This window comes from Erythranthe guttata, chromosome 14, assembly GCF_056151865.1.
Source record: "Erythranthe guttata isolate IM_541 chromosome 14, IM_541, whole genome shotgun sequence".
Taxonomy (NCBI): Eukaryota; Viridiplantae; Streptophyta; class Magnoliopsida; order Lamiales; family Phrymaceae; genus Erythranthe; species Erythranthe guttata.
Window position 1 is genome coordinate 6,610,438 of NC_142546.1, and position 17,830 is coordinate 6,628,267.

Sequence of the window (17,830 nt, forward strand, 5' to 3'; positions counted from 1 at the left end):
CATTTCCCCTTAGCTCCGATATCCCCATTTTAGGATATATTGTTTCCCGTGTCCGTTTTAATATGTACATATTATTAACTAGTTAATTAGTTAACCAGTAGAGAATTAATCATATCTAGTCAATATAGATATGATTATGTAAACAAACGAGGGCTATGGCCACTATAATTATGCACAAGTGCTACTAAACATGCAAATGCAAGTGCTACTTATTAGGCAACAAAATAACAAAACAAGACCTATTCTCATGCACTTATTTATTTCAATTTACAGATTATGAAGAAATGTAAATGGGTCTGAGAATTCTATTTTAAAAATAGGGAGAAACGCCACTCATTCGGAAACACGTGTACATCTTTAACAATAATTAAAGTATACAAATTAGAAATTGTTTATTAAATATTAACATAACTAGTACTGGTTGTGGGTTGAGAATGAGTTTATTTTTGCCATCTGAATTTTGAAATATTCCATTTTTATTTTTTGGTTTTTTGTTCTTCCAGAAACATCGATGTCGATTTTATTTTATTTTCCATTCCGAATCTCGAAAACTGAAGATGCAAAATATATGGACATACACACACATGATTCTTGTCAACTTTCACTTGTAAAATGGCCACTCAGCAATCTAAAACTTATTTTCTATTTACACAATTCGTCCCCACCCAAATACTAGTGGTTGGTATTTCAGTTGAATTTTCAAATGAGTCTAGTTCTAGCATGTTATATTATCAACTTAAAATTGATTTTGAAATGTTTTTCCACTTGTTCATTCCGGTCGAATTATATATATATATATATATATATATATATATATATATATATATATATATATATATATATATATATATATATATATATATATAAAAGAATCTTTTACGGGTGTGTACGGGTCGGGTTGGCAAATTGCCAAACCAGAACATGAACTAAAAGCTTTCGAAAAAGTTGAGACCATAGTCAGTAGCATCTGGTACAAAGTGGTTTTTCTTGAACTGTAATTCGAGGCTGGTAAGGCAACTCCATCAAAAGAATAAAAAATGAATTATAGAGAATCCGATGCAATATATATATATATATATATATATATATATTCAACATGCGCAAAAGATAACAAATGAAAGACTTTCGACTTTCGCCTTTCGAGAAGCATAAAATCCGGAGAGCAGCATAAGTTTTAAATACAGGCAAGTGCTTTTTTATGTACACTTTTCTTCAACAATATCTTTTTTTGCCAGGCAGAGAGCATTACACTATAACCGGTACATACAACATGAAATCTGATTAAAACTTTACAGAGGCAAATAATTTTTTCTACGCCTCTCAATATCTTGATAAGTTGTACCAACGAGTCTGGTAAGGAAATCGCGTTGCATTAGATAGAACAAATTTTGATCGAGGCAAATAATTTTTCCAAGGCTCTAAATTCAAAAAACGAGGCACCTGGAAGTTTAGCACAGCACCAAAAGACCAGTGGATACACTAGCTTACGGAAGATCGAACATCATCCGAGTCTACTTTCAGCTGATATTTTTTCCACAAAAAAAAAAAAACACAGTGAGAATCATAAGTCAGATTATTAACCAACAAATTTATTTTTTTAAAACGGAGGTAAAATTCAAAGAATAGATACGTACAAGATTGAGATGGTTGACTAAAACCCGATGCAATAACTTTTTCAGCTTTCCACATTGGTCAATCCTGTGACCTGATTTGATTGATTCCTCAAGAAGGCACCATAGGCGTTCGACGGAAGTATATGGAAACCAAGCAGCAAACGGCCTTTTTCGACGGATAACATCAGCCGGTCGCTGCAGATAAAAGAAACAACCAGGTTATTGAAATCAATGCAGTGTAGCCATAGCTTCCGACAGTATTGCCACAACTTCAAAAAGTCCAAATACCAAAATTACAATAAAGTCCAAAAACAATTAAACTTGGAAAAGTAGAGGCACGACTTACAAGTGCTGAAAAGGTCTCAGTGTACTCGATCAGCAAATTGACAGCCTCTGTATATCGGCCATGATCAACATACAGGCGAAATAGGGATGCTGAATTGGACTCGGTTCCAGTCATTCCAAATCTACTTTCGTTGCGATCACCCTGTCACAATCACAACCCAATGCTAAATTAGGAAGGAAACTACCATGCGCCTTTCATTTTATTTATACAAAGAAATACGACAAGAAATTTGGGCTATATGTTGTTCTATTTCTATTTTTTTTCAAAATCTATTTTTTTTTCAAAAGTAAGGCCTGCAACACACAACAGTTCAGATGCTACAAGAGTCGGTCGATTCAAATTCAAGATACTAAACAGTTCTGAAGCAGGAACTTTTTGCAATTAGTGATTCCATAAATTAAGCTCTGAATCGTAGGAGTCAAAATGCCGATCTCCTTGAAGACCTATTCAATATTGTGATAGTATTGACATAATAAAGAAAACAGAATCCTTTATAGACCCCAGTATGCTCTTGTCCTGTTTGAATTGAATTCTACAAACAGTCGCAACCATAACATACGAATTGCAATCAGTTAACTAGAAAAGTTGATAGACATTGTTTCTTCATGTAAAAAAATCATAACTAGTTAAAGATTATTGTATACAGTAATGTAGCATCCAGAAATTTTGCAAATATTAATGCCTATGTTAGAAGTACGACCCGTAGCTCGCTACTCAAATAATTAGAAATGTCATTACAAACTAACAAACAGCCCAAACACAAAGAGACTGACAAAAAGATCTGGTTAAGGAGGCACAATGCTTCAACCTATGAACTGTTTTGATGGAGGAAATGTATTGCTGTTTTAAGGAACAAAATACGAAAGCCTTAATTTCTTAGACATGTCTGATATTGAAAGACAAGGACTCGTGGCATAGCATCAGGAAATTATATATTCCAACTGCAGGAAGTATATGCAAAATTTACCTTGAAATGTCGAACCAACCAAAGTGGTAACTCTATTTGAGAATCAGCAGAAAGAAGAGTTCCAGCAACAATTAACGGTAATCTGGGATGAAATTGCCTGTATTTATCCTGCAATATATGACCATCTAATTTAACATCTCAGACACATAAACGACAAGTAGCATCAGAAGTAGCTTGAGAGGAGAAAGATAGTGTAAAAATCATATACAACAACTACGACCTCAAACCCGTCTCGATTTGTAAGCCAAATAAATCAATACAACAAAATTTGAATAACATAGAAAATGTAAAGTATTTACTGAAAAAAAAGATAATCTGAGCACACTGAAAAAAGGGTAATAAGAAATACGAACAAGATAGAGTTCAAGTGTTTCCCAATGGCTATTCCCCGCATATTGCTGTGCGATTGCAGCTGCATCAAATGAATCATGAACTAACTCATCTTGTGATGAAGTCAACAAAAGACCGTGCATTTTACGACCTTTCCTGAAAAAATAAATACTTGCTCTTAGTTGACATATGAAGCATGGACAAATCTTCCGAAAGCTCATCTATAAATCATCAGAAAATTAAGGTAAAACTCAAAACTCATCTATGGTACGACTAGCAGAAATTAAAAGATCTGGTTTGGCTCATCCAGATATGGAATGATCAAAAAGAAAACATAGTGGAGCTATGAAATAAACGAATATCTTCTTGTACTTACCCATGCAATGATGGAGCTAGTTTGCTTGGGCAGCATTTCAATGCCATTGAAATAAAGACTCTTTCAAGTTCCCTAACAATAGCCATAGTGTGAATAATAGGCACATAAAAAGAGGAACTTTAACTATATGGCACTAACAGTTCCAAGAAGAAAGTCTAACCTTTTAAGACAAGAACCCTTCCAAAACTTGAGGATCACCGTAAAAGCCATATCACATGAATTTGATTCAACCAGCAGATCAATAAGGTTGGATGACGGTGTCTCATTTCCTGATACAAAAGGCGTAAACTTAGAAGCAAAAGTATGATAGAGACGAGGCTCGAGTGCCAGTGAGCAAAAGGAAGACCGAGTATATTAAGTTCTGTGAAGGTAGTCTTTATGTATTTCATATTATGCCAGTATTAGTATCAATCATATAATCATACCAGTAAAGGTCCACTTGATGTTTGCCAAAGAGAGTAAGTACTCTGCTGATGTTAAAACAAACTCTTTCTCAAGTTTCTCAACATCTATAAATGATGGCAGCTTTTGAGGCAGATCATCATCAGGAGGAGCTGAAACAGAAGAAGGAGAATATGTAATCCATCAATAGACAACAGATAGTAATATCGAAATAGCACATCTGAAATAGTAATGTATTTTAGGGAAATATTTCAAATGACTCCATAGTAGATGGATCTTAAATCCACCAAAATGGAGTCAAAATAATAACTCAATATGGGAACTTAAGGAAATCTATCACTCAACACGAACATCAAGATCTCTTAAAAAAAGTTCACTGTAAAGGATGATTTACATTGGTCTTGCTTGGTTGTTCTAGCCTTCTTATTTGGATGGTTTTCTCTGTCAATGGATGTTTCATCAACTGAGGCATCAATCCAAGCATATGAAGGATTAACAAGCTGCAAAGCATTAATAGCCGCCGCAAGTCCATTCAACCTGTCTTGCAGAGTCGAAGACCTCATTTGATGATCTTTTACTGCTGCTTCGGTTCTCAAACGCACTGAATAGAGGTATATGTAACTTGCAGCTTTACGCCAGTTATGTCTGTGCATCTCAAACGCATAAAGTAGTTTGAAAGCGTTTGGCTTGGTTGAAATATCAGATCGCTCTGCCTGCAAAGCAATTGCGTAGATAACATAAATACACAACGAAGTAAACCAAAAACAGAAGATGACAGACAAATCATATCGAACCTTCCAGGCAAGCTCTCGTTCCACCTTCTGCACTAATCCAATCAACGGTAACTGGCCATCACAAAGTATCTGTGGAATTTGAAAACACAAAAAACTCACCAGAATTAATTCTGAAAACATTTTTGTAATGTTGAAGTACTTCAGTCAATATTCACCTAACTGAAAATCGGTATCTAAAAATTGGATACTAAAAACAATGACCGGGGAGGGGTGGGTGGGTGGGTGGACATCATGAAGCTCAACTTCGTAATGGTATAACTTTACAACTACCTAACATCTATGCAGGTCACTTAGAACAAACAAGCCATTAAGCAATTAGTAAATGTAGTAATAGGTTTGAGATATCAGGCATAATATCTGACTCTCCTACAAAAAGATTTCAAGATACGAGGATAGATAACAAATACACAAAACCTTAACCTGCATTAGACTGATGACGAAGTCCTAAATTTGGTCTAGAAAGATTAGAAGTCAGATATAAAATTTGTCTGATCCATCCATGACATTTCTTCAACTCCCAATATTAGAAAGCTTTGATAGTAATGAAGCACAAAATGTATGGAAAGAGGGAAATACTCCGGGAAGAAAATAGATAGAGACAAAGAGGAAAGAATTGCCAAAACCTTTACTGCACCACGCTCATAAAGAACTATGATGAAACGCCTCAAACAAATAGTCTTGCTTTCCTCGTCTGGATTTGATATTATTGCACAATATGCATCATTGTATTTATTAATATCCAAAGTGAACTTAAAAACATTCGCCCAAAGTCTGCCTTTCATAGTAATCACTGTTTCCCCAAGATTCTCGCTGGAGCTGGAATCAATAGTTTCAAGAGCTACATCAACTTGCTCAAGTGCAGCCAGGGCAAATTGGCAAGCAGCTTCACTCAGATTATATTGTTCAAATAGCTGCATCACCCACTGATAATATTCAACTTTCCATGCAGCAGCTGAGAGAGAACTACCTGGGAGAGAAATAATGAACTACTACATTAATCGAGAAGCAATAGCACATATACAGAAATTTAGTAAGGGGCAAATACAATAAATTACGCAGTACAGTGTAACGTAACTGAAATCAATTCGCAACCATCCTGCTTCCTGTGGTAAACTTTGCAAAGCTTTGGAAAATCCTTCCACTGACGCAGCTCTGAAGAACAAATATTTGTAAAAATAAACAGAAATTCCTTTTATATGTTGATAAATTGGCTTATTAAATCAACTTAGATCACCAAAGTAAGATCTGATAGATATTCCTCTAAACCAATAAGCCCTGGACATGCACAAGCACAACTAAAAAGACATAGCTGAACAAGTCCCAGAAAAGGTAACAGTTAAAAGGAAAGACAAACCACAGATATGTCATATGCATCTACAATTTCTTCCAATCATTTTCGAAAAACCTAGGCTACGCATTCAATTTCATCATCGCCAAAGCTGAAATCATGCGTACAAAATTCTTACATACCTGAAAAAGCAACGAAGTGCCTCTCCAACTTTTTTTTCTTTAACCGGTCCATGCAATCCATGTTGCGTCTGAGCAACAAGAGAGCATCCAAGAATATGGAGAAGAGCAGACATTTTGCCATCAACAGACTGAAGGCTCTCAAATGTTTTCTCTTTGTGTAAATATTCATCCACCAAAGTAAGCAAATACTAGAAGAAAATGAAAACTTGTCTCAGCATTCTTTTGTCCAAAATCTAAACACATTAATAGTAGATAAAAAATAAAAAGCAAGAAACCTCAGTGGCATTGTATTGGTGGTGTCTAAGTAAGATTAGCGCAAGATCAATTGAATTGCTGAATACAGAAGATTCTTCTCCACTTCTTCCGCTAGTTATCCAGCTGATGAACTCCTGACTCGAACTAATTAAGCTGTTGGGGTTTGGAAGTCGACCAACAGAGAAGTTCCCCAGTTCTACAGAGGAACTTTGCATACTCAATAATAGGATAAATGCCAAGGAAAAATCACATTTGCCAAGCTTCACATTCCAGAATCTTTTACCCACGTTGTTATCTGACAATTGGAAAGCATTAAAAAGAAACAACTCAGGAATAAGTCTAACGGTCTAGCATTGGAAACTTAAAAAACAGTGAACATAAACTCCATTGCATAGTTACCCAGTGATCAGTGATGCATCACATTTCTAATAAGCAATTCTTTTGTACCAATACCATAAAGCTCAATGTCAGTATAAATTAACTTATCTCAGAGCAATGTGTTAGCATATGTTTATTGATAGATGATCACATGCATATGATGGCAGTATGCAGAAACAAAAGGAGCAACCAAAAATAAATTCATCAAAGCTCATTTTGTCCTACCAATTTGTAAGGATGAAAGCTGATGACTAAAATCTTCAATTGCAGGAGATTCAGATGATGTGGTCCCAAAGAAACGGATAATATGCCACTCCGTAACAACTTCTTGAATCATTGGAATTAAGTCGAGTTTAACCCTTGAAACATCGTCATGTGTGAAGTTAATCTGCAAGAGAAAGGGAATAAGTTGCTTTCTTGAACCAAAGAAAAAAGAAAGGGACTGCAGTTCCACTCACACAGAGTTTCACACAGTTAAGATCATAGCATGAGAGCATAGCATTCATAAGATAAGAAAGTGATAGAATTATAATATGATCTTTTCAAGCTTCACCATTCATGACAATTGACACAGAATTTCCAATTAAAACCATGTGTATCTTAAATACTCAAGGAACCCGAGAGATATCAGATTTAGCTTCGTTATTGTTCTGTCAATTGGGTGGGGACATGCAGTTATTCACATGAATTAACTCAACGATATACACTCTGTCCCCTCAAAGATGAATATTGAACAAGTAATTTTTTCCAAGAATGTCAGACGAATATGTAGCAGAAATGAATTTACACCACGAGAATAAAGAACATAAAACACAAATAATATCTCCTGCCGCAAAAAAATAGAATATTAATTGGCATTGAACTATGTCTTCTCAGATGAATCAATTTAGCAAGAGCACTAGTAGAATCAGAAAATAGACTTCATAATCCAGAAAGCCAAACATTTCGCTCTATAATAACAAAAGGTCTAACAACTTTACAATGCTAACTGAGAAATTATCCTATAACAAAAATGGTCTTGCAGGATTCATGTGAAGTAGGTCTTGTATACTTTATAGGAATTTCACTCATCTTGCCACAACACGTTTCCATAGGGGGAACATATTGACAGTCAATGTGATTGTTTTTTTTTATAAATAAAAGAAAGAACTCATTGATATCTTGATAGTTCAAGTAGGTGCTAAAAAGTACAGAACTGCATCTTAGATAATTTCTGAAAGACGGTCAGAAAAAAAAAAAAAAAGCAAAGTGAGATATTCAGAATTCAATTTTTTTAATGTGCAATGTAGTTAATGCAAACTGACCTGCCCACTGATGCTAATCATATATCTTAGCAGCATAAGAACATCCAACACAGATTCAAACATCACTTTGGCAATTTGGGAAGTGGACTGCACTACAGCAGAACCACTTATAGGGAAAAATGCTTGAGCACCAGATTTAAGTACAATTTTCTTAGGCACGAAAAACTGTATGTAGCTCTCGACCACATCCAAAACCTTGCTCCACGAGTTAGCTTTCTGGCACAATGATTGAAGGGACAAAAACATATTTGTCGAAAATTTTCTTAAGTTCCTATGATTTGACAATTCTTTCTCCCAAGCAATATCAGCTCCGAGTTCCGATATTAGTATAGCTGCAGTTGAAGAACTATAACCGGTTTCTAGAATCCTTAGAAAACGAGAAACAAGCTCCTCAGATGATATATGAGGTGTGCTAAGAAGTGATTCGTAAAATATAGCTGATGAAGCCTTGCCTAACTGCTGGCTCACATTACGAACACATTGTAGTAACTCAAACAGAATCGTCTGATCACGCTCATCACGAGAAAAACCCAATTCGGGGCTTATATGCTTGTTTTGTTCCTCCAAAGAACCTGGCAGAATATAAGTTCAGTAAATTATGCATATGAGATAATTGCAGCAAATACATTAATCAGTTAAGTCGAAAAGCCCATTCAAATAATTTCACACAGATGCATACCATAGATAATATGCTCTACATCCTTCAAGCCACGGCAGAGAGAGATTGAGTTGTTCCTGACTAAACCGATAGCACCTGTTAATGGATCCATGAGCAGGCCACATGCTGCATTGTACTCGCACCAATTATTCACATAGTGGGCGCAAAAAGATTTCCAACATTGAAGAATGGAAACTGGACTTGCACTTCCACCCTACAACAGAATATACACTTATCAAACCCCATTTAAATCGACCCCCTTTACACTTGAAGCATAAGGAAACAAGAAGTCAAAAACAGCTGCAGCAACAGCAATAAAAGATACAACCAGTCGTACGGTAAGGGGCATTTTAGCTGTGCTTTATGTGGTTTGGAGACAACAATCGTGTCTGGCCCAACAAACCCAACCCTAGTGTATTTCTGGGTCCAAAACTAAAACCTTCAAAATCCTAATAAAATCCTCGATTTTAACGATTTTACCACATATTTTTCACAATTCTGCTTCGACTAGGATTTTACTAGGATTCAACAAGGTACAAGATAGTAACATCCTAGGATTTTACGATCTCAATCCTGATTGTGACTACCATGCAACCTAGAAATTTCAAGGGTACTTCAAGTTTAACTTGCAGTCAAATTATATAAGCGCATGACCACACATGATTCATCAGAACATCATTGACATAATAATATTGTAAATGCGCACAGTCCAAGGAATAAATTGTCTTGGAGAGAAGGAAGAGAAAAAGTACAGTAATAAAAGAAACACTAATTTTCTTGAACAGTGCTCTTCAAATGATTAGAGGCCACCAAAGAAAAGTACCTGATGCTCAATCAGTGACAAAATTTCACTTTTCAGACCATCAACAGTGAACGAACCAAACTCGGAATCAGTGAAGTACTTGTTATGATCTCCTAAAGTCTGCCTCAGAACAGCAGTACTATGAATCCCAGGAAAAAGCAATGCACGCAAGAAAACAGAAGATACAAATGGAGCAATTTCTTCCTGGACAGAGAAACAAACATTTTGTTAAAATGCAACATCCCCAAATGTACTCTACGCATACGTTTAGGGAACTAAATTCCCACTATCCATAATATAATACCATCTACCCATACTATAGTATCCCACTTATGGTTTAAAAGGCAAACAAGAACATATACTGAAGGTAAACACTTTTCCACCGATACACTGACCAAGTGCATCAACAGCCTGTTGCATACAGAGTAAAGATTAAATTTTACAGGGATATATAGATATTCATCAAGAAGAAATATTATAATTATAAATAATAGGTTTGTAAGAACGTTCTTTTCTATGGAATTTCTCTAGGCTTTCGACCAGTTATAAAATCTGAGACAAGTAAATTGGCAAAACACTAGGATATGAACATTTATGGGCATAGCAAAATAATGATCTACAACAAAGAAAATGGGTCAACAAAGTTAACTTGATTATACAACCTTCGCAGATGAAAACGCAGAATATGCAAGCCAAAGTAGATCATCAGAAGAATGCTCGGAACTTTGAAATAGCAGGTCAGCAACAAAATTTTCCTGCAGAGCATAGCAATAGGATGGTCCCCTAACACAAGAAAGTGAGTATTAGCTATAATTGAGCAGAGAGCAGGTTAATCTAACTCTTGAAGATAAGTTTTGGTGATTGAAGATGGAACTCTAAGAATGCTATAGATGTCAACTTATTTCAAATTATCTCTGACTAGAGGCAAGGCAATGCAGATACGCAAGGGCCAAAACAGAAAGTAGACCCCAAAGCATTTCCAAACAAGGGCCACACATATAAGAAAAAGGTCACAAAAGAAAGAAATAAAGAAAGAGGCATCTTAAACCTATTTAATTTTTGAAAGGATTTCAACAGAAAATTACTTAGTTAAGCCAGAATAAAACAATAAAGCAGAAAAATTGGGTAACTTACTCAGTGACTTCATCAGAAAACAAGTCCTGCATTATCAATCCCTCTTCCTTGAGAATCCAGACTTTGTTTGAAGTAAGTTTAACATCTATGAGCCCATCCTTAAATAATTCAGGAAGCAGACATAACACACTGTTTGAGATTTGTTCATTTATAAATTACAAACAATAAAACATAAGGTAATTCATCAATTACCTCCCCCAAAGAGATTTTTTTGAATGAACGTTCTAGTGAAAACGGTGTTCGATCTCCAATGTTACAATGAAGGCCATACAGAAAGACTGTCTCTGTGCTAACTTCCTTAACAATTTGCCAAAAAGGAAGGAGTAAATGTCAATGTCTAGAAATGCAATTAGTTCTAAATTATCATTTCAGCAACAGATGCACCAGCACTAAGTCTGCACTAAAAATAATTCTTCCAAAACATTGTAGAAACTACTTTAAGAAAGATTATCTAAATCAATATTCATTCTGAACATGCAAATGCATATTCCCCACATTAACCTAATTATGCATCTATTTTGCTGAATCTGATATTTGGACCTCAATGATCCTACAAATGTAATATATTTCTGCCTTATTTTAAAACCAGATTTTTAGATAAAGGGACAAAATAGCATTATCATAAACCCAAATCTGATAGCACAAACTACACGAAATTGGCATTCTTTGTTCAGTATGTGCTTCAAATGACATGTACTACATATATCAAGTTCAGAGCAAAGAACATGTCCAGGAACTATTCAGCTTAGAACCTTAAAATTGGGTCGACAACCAGGTATTCCGTGTCCTCGTGATGTTAAGAATTTTAGACATGGGCACGATATTCTGGTCCAAAATATTCTTTTTTATCTCTTTTGTTTCAGTTTCTCTATTTACAGTACAGCGGAAAAAAAATTATCTCTTTTTTCAGTTTCTTTATTTATAGTGGAGCAAAATATGTGAATGGACAAAAGGACACACTGTGTTATGAAATAATGGCATAATAGCATAACTTTTGCTTGCTCCGGAAGGGTAACCAGAAATAGACCTATATCTGCTCCTTAACTGCCACCTACCAAATTTTGCTTATGCAGCATTGCCACGGGAATTATGTCATTTTCATCATTAGCTTCTCCCACCCAGAGCCTTGTAAATGCACCTGAAGAATGGGAATGAAAATCATGCTACTTATTACACCATATCAAATTATCAATGTAACATTTAGGAAATAAGTCGTAAAACTCCAAGGTTGAATAATATGAGAACTTGAGGCTGCACTACTCCAGGCAAAAAAAGTAAAACTAGTACCAATCGTATACCAAAATGACCTAAGAAGCTTTTCTCGGCCAAACATTTACAATTAATTGGGATATTGTCAAAATCAATATTAACAATAAATTAACTTGTCCTCGAACTTATGAACTACAGATTTCAGTAAGAGTAACCGTCGACCAGCATGCTTTTTATTTCAGTAAGCAAAGAAAATATGACATAATTTCAACGCATACTTGTAAGAAAAATAGAAAACTCTAAACACAGCCCATGAAATAAGAGAATTGATAAGGTACCCCATACAGTGTTAGAATCTCTATTGCTTAGGTGTTCTACTGATATAGCGTAATAAGAAGTCTTACAATATATAATAATTGTAAATAGTTTAATCCTAGGAGTGATTTCAGTTAGTTTCCTTAGATAACATAATTGTATATGTATAAATATGTGTAACCTTTATCGGGCATTACATAATGAATTCCTGTAATCTCTTAGACTTTTACAAGAAGTTTACAAGGTCTAAACTTATAGAATCATTTCCTTTAGTAAGTAATGCTATCACCAACACTATGACAGCATGTGGTCAAGCTACAAAGCATTACAGGGAAGTAGAAAAGAAATACTGGTTATTGGCATTATAATATCAATATTTATACTCATGAGATTCATTGCATAGACATAGATGTCCATGATAGATCTAAGGAATGAAATAGAAGTTCGACATAGCATATTAAGCAAGAATCAGAATACTTGGGTATCAAAACTCAAAGCATCACCAGGCAAGATAAAAACATAAATTGCGTGATGAGATTTTAGAAAATAGTAAATCAGGTATATATACTTGCCTGTCAAGGATGGAACTGTCATTGCATGACCGAAAATTTTAGCACGGCTTAAAAGGTCCCAAACACGAAAAGTTCCATCAGAATGAAGCACAAAAAGAAGCTTTCTCTGTTGCACCTCTGATATTACTAAATCCTGTACGGCAGCCACCATTGGACTCCTAAATGACCATCGATATATTAATAGAGTAAGTCATCACAAGAAAAATAAGAAAAAATCAAACTCTACCCGGCGTGATGTATGTGATATGTTAAAAGGTTCTTGTTTAGAAACGACAGCGATACACGTAGCTTAAGAGTATCTGATATCCATCATTATTTGGATAAGAGAAGACAGCGCATGCTCATGCTTATGGAGATGGATAGACACATATAATGGCAGAGAAATAATGTGTGCTCGTGTGAAAACAGAGAGGGTGGGGTGTAGGAGAGAAGCGAAAAAACAAGAGAGAGCACCAATTTATAGAGCATGTAAGGTCATAGTTTACTCTCTCAGACACTAGACAGGAGACACTGAAAAAACCCTACACAATTGAAGGCCACGCAAACACCTGATGCACCTTTACACTTCATTTATTAAATTTAGATTTCCAAAAATAAAGGAAAGAAAAAATCAGATGTGCTAACCACATGCTTACCAAGAGAACTTGAATTTCAAGAAAATCATAGGGCTAACCACATGCATACCAAGAGAACTTGAATTTCAAGAAAATCATAGGCCCAACATACAATATGTTGGGTTTGATACAAAAAAACTTCTTACGGTTCTTTCCAAGCAGAAACTTAAACAATAAAATTAATTTTAAATTCCTCTCATTGGCTCGAGTCTGGCAAGAAATTAAAAGAAAAACCTGATATTCGGCGAAGACACGTGTATAAAACATGAAAGTTATACATTTTGATTATCATTTCGTCAGCAAGTTTTTATTTTTCGTCAGCAAGTATGTTAACTACACCAATATAAAAAGGTACAAAGTGTCTCCAGAAATAATAATCATGACTGTTTTCAGACGAAAAATTTTTAGATGTTCAGAGAAAGCAGAGAGGAGATAATTTGTAACCACTGTAACATGCGCGAGGAGACCACATGCAACTCTCCTTATAATTGCAGTACCATTTATCCTCTTTATTTATCAAAATATAACTCTTCCACCCTATCCCCTAATAAAAAAGGGAGGTGGAACTTTCTTATAAGAAATTAAAAGGTGGAGACTCAAATTAGAAAATTAGAGCAAAATTTAGACATGAGATAAAGGTTTGGGACTCAAATTTCATACCTTGACAAAATGCCCCACAACCGACCAAAACCGGCATCATCTCGCAATTCATACACGAATCCTACAAATTCAACCAGGAGAAGGATCAGAGTTGAAGTTGAATTGATACAGAATGAATAGAGAACTCTAGATGCAGCCTTTGAGCAACCACTTAAATAGGACTTATAAATATCGGGTGATTTCAAACTTTTAACAGCCGCTCAAATAGGATTTTTATATATCTCCTTCCAGTTTAATAACCCATTCCACTGATTCACTTTTTTAACATTAAAAGGTTACATATCAGTCGGTTGTTATGAGAGTCAAATCACCAAGAAAATTTTGATAACCAATCAAACTAAGAGAAACATGAAAACTTTAAGCACAAAAAGAAAGACAGAACCCATTTATAGACCTGAAGTGCTCGGGTCAACTCTGCCTAGCTGGAAACAACCAACAGATCCATCACTCCTACCAATCAACAGACATCCTGCTGCTGCTGCAACAGCTGTTACTGCTCCATGATGAGGTTCACCTTGGGTGCTATACTCAAGAAACTCATCAGTAGGGACAAGAGAAGAAGTTCCATAGTCAAAATTGTTCCTCAATCTGATTAAGTAAGCAACCCCTGAGACTGTCAAGGTATAAAGCAACAAATGATTTCTGGAAGAAAACTTGGTCTGCATGCAAAAGAAAGCATTAGATATTTCAGAAGTTAACGACATAATTTCACACTGGCTCTAGAAATAAGTAAAATTTAAGCAGATAAGATACACGAAGATAGGCTGACCTCATCTTTGCAGATGAAAGCAAATGGAAAAAGAGCATCAGGAAACATGAGTCGCAGTCCAATCCTTGAAAATTCTTTATGACTGCGTAGTTCTACAATGTCCAGCAAATTTGACTGAGTTTTACTGGTTTTCCTGTAGCAAGAAAGTAACATATGTATTGCTGAAGGATAATAAAATTGCAAAAATGTGGTGAAGCAACTATAGAAATCAAACAATAGTTTTTCTGAGGATAAACCTATGAACTCCCCCAAAGTCTGTGTCCGTGTGTGTGTGTGTATGTGTGTGTGTGTGTGTGTGTGTGTGTGTGTGTGTGTGAGAGAGAGAGAGAGAGAGAGAGAGAGAGAGAGAGAAGGCAACAACATGAGAATATGAATTACTACAGTCCAAAGATATCCAGCACCTTAAACCTTACCTGAATCCATTTTCAAGGGATATTTATTGCAGAATGAGATAAACACGTATAAAACGCAAGAATTACATCTTGCATATGTTATAAAGGAAAACAAGATAAAGAGAGTGGTCAGACAAATGCCCCAATAATAGACTAGAATTCAAGAAAAAAACAGTTTTTCAAAAAATTTATTCGATTGAACTACTAATTTCTTCTTTTAGGGTTGGGATGGGAGAAGGTCATAACTATCTCATTTTAAAGTCTACATCACCTCTACCGGCTTCTCTCTCTGGCTGAAACTATTAAGGCTCTGGTGAACAATTAGATAGCAAAGAAAACATGGGCAGGCACTCAAACATTAAAGATAGACTACTCATCCTATCAAACTCATAACTGACACAATCTAATTTGGATGTATTGTCTGTAAAATACAACTAATAAACTAACTGAATAAAGTTGCCACCATATACATAAAAGCACTGACTGGTTACTTAGTCACCTCTATTTAAAAATTGATTCACTATTTCCAACTCAGACATTCCGACATTCGTATCAAAAGAACCAGAAGAATATCATAATTGATCGACTGTGAAACCATGAACAAAAGTTTGAATTCCGAAAGAGTTAAAAAACTAGGAAAGAAAGCCATTGTTAACAATCACTGCAAAGTTTGGAAATACAAAATCAACAAGAATAGTGTGTCTAGCCAAATACAAATGTACTCATAGTGCAGGCTAATAAGTGTTATTACTCAAGGGGCCACTTTTTGTTCACATATCCACGTGAAGATTATTGATGAACGATCAAGGACGTAAATACTGAGATCCCAAGCATATGCGCCTACTGGGTGATATAAGCAAAAAAATGTACATATATTCTTGCTGGGATTGTAGGCAAAGCATATTCAGAGAATGATAAAACAAACCGATGCAAAACTGCACATGGGGTTCCAGAAAGGTACACCTAAACAACAAACTATTCATCTTAGGAGGTATGTATTCATCCATGTGTTGGGTCAAAGTTGTTGAAGAATTAAAGATGTTCGAATCCAAAAAAAAAAAAATGAGTGCATCCACAGTTTCGTATTATAAATAAACGAATAACAAAAGCTGAAGACTAAAAAAAATATACACTAGCAACAAAACAAGAAAATGGTAGAGAGTAACACTTACTTACAGTAGAGGATTGAGTTATATAAAATGCATACGAGAGATGTAATATATCACACTTAACTACTACTATCTCTGCAACCCAATAGCAACTAAAAATTCAACTTGAACAATACGAGTACTTAGGGTTCAATTACCAGATGAAATACGAAGGGGCGTCTCCAATGGAGCAAGAAGCGGCGAAGTCTCTGGAAAGTGGGTGGCTGGAAGCGTTGGCCGTAGAAGTTGAAGAATAAGAGGAAGGAACGGAGAGTTGATGCCACTCGATGGAGTCGGTGCTAAGCAGCGGCACCTCCATCCCCGCCGTGCGCCACCCGCTATTGCTCCCCATAGCCACCGCCGGAGTAATGATTGCCCTGATTGTGGACGGAAAACCCTATCGGAGATCGAAGAGGAAGACGGAGGAAAAGTGGGTTGAGTGAGCAGGGTTTTAGGGTGAATTGGGAGGGAGAATGTTGAAGGGTTTTATTTTACTTGAAAATTAAAATCAATTTTAAATTGTGTCGTTTTGGATGCACGATTTATGGGAAATTTACAGTTTGCGCCTCTTAAGTTTGCAATGATTTCACATTTAGTCCCTTATGTTCATAAAAAAAAAAAAAACCACATTTGCTTCATCATGTTTCAATAATTTGATTTTTTTTGTCATTTTGTCAATTTATCCTTAGTCTGTCGGTTACGGTAGTATGAGCACACGTTTGATTCCGTTAGTTTTAACATAAAATTGACAAAAATGACTAAAAATGTTGATTTTTTTAAATATGAGGGACCAAATGTGTTTTTTGTGAATATGAAATTGGTTCAAATTTGAGGGATGAAAACTGTAAATTCCCACACGATTTATATATTTTAGTGGGGTTTAAGATTTTATAAGTTATGAAACTCCATAATTAAATATTTCCACTGTTGTAATTGATTTACTTTTTTCTGTTATCGTTTTTAACTTATGTAGCATGTAAATTTCAATTTCTTAATGTATTTGCGTATCGGACATATTTTGTGTTTGAAGAAAGTAAACTATAACTTAAAGTAATAACATAAAATAAACTAGAAAATACGACAATAGGACAATATATAGTCCAACATATTAAGACATTAGAAAGTAATAAAAAAATAAATAAACCACATCACATTGGTTGAACCTTCATATGACGAAACTTGTCGATCTCGAGATCGAGACAAGCACTGTCGGAGATTAGAATGTCACAAGGGCGAACACCACCCAATTTTGCCGTGTAAAATTTCTCCAGTGCATCGATTTGGTTGGCAAAACATTCAAGTGTCGAAACAATCTGGTCGTA

General features: G+C 35.4%; 1 protein-coding gene across 1 annotated transcript; it reads right to left on the reverse strand.

Annotated features, from left to right (window-relative positions):
* Positions 1-1,108: 1,108 nt before the first annotated feature.
* SAR1 (SUPPRESSOR OF AUXIN RESISTANCE1) lies at positions 1,109-17,032 on the reverse strand. Its single transcript, XM_012984394.2, has 27 exons — positions 16,667-17,032; positions 14,969-15,101; positions 14,594-14,858; positions 14,200-14,260; positions 12,926-13,083; positions 11,885-11,967; positions 11,022-11,126; positions 10,830-10,927; positions 10,358-10,478; positions 9,717-9,899; positions 8,915-9,107; positions 8,236-8,807; positions 7,157-7,319; positions 6,574-6,848; positions 6,299-6,486; positions 5,904-5,980; positions 5,452-5,795; positions 4,829-4,897; positions 4,429-4,747; positions 4,058-4,186; positions 3,793-3,901; positions 3,633-3,704; positions 3,280-3,412; positions 2,927-3,034; positions 1,960-2,100; positions 1,635-1,808; positions 1,109-1,521 (listed from the first exon to the last, which is right to left on the reverse strand). Exons 1-27 carry the CDS (start codon positions 16,858-16,860, stop codon positions 1,480-1,482), a joined length of 4,509 nt encoding a protein of 1,502 aa, XP_012839848.2. The 5' UTR covers positions 16,861-17,032; the 3' UTR covers positions 1,109-1,479.
* Positions 17,033-17,830: the final 798 nt, after the last annotated feature.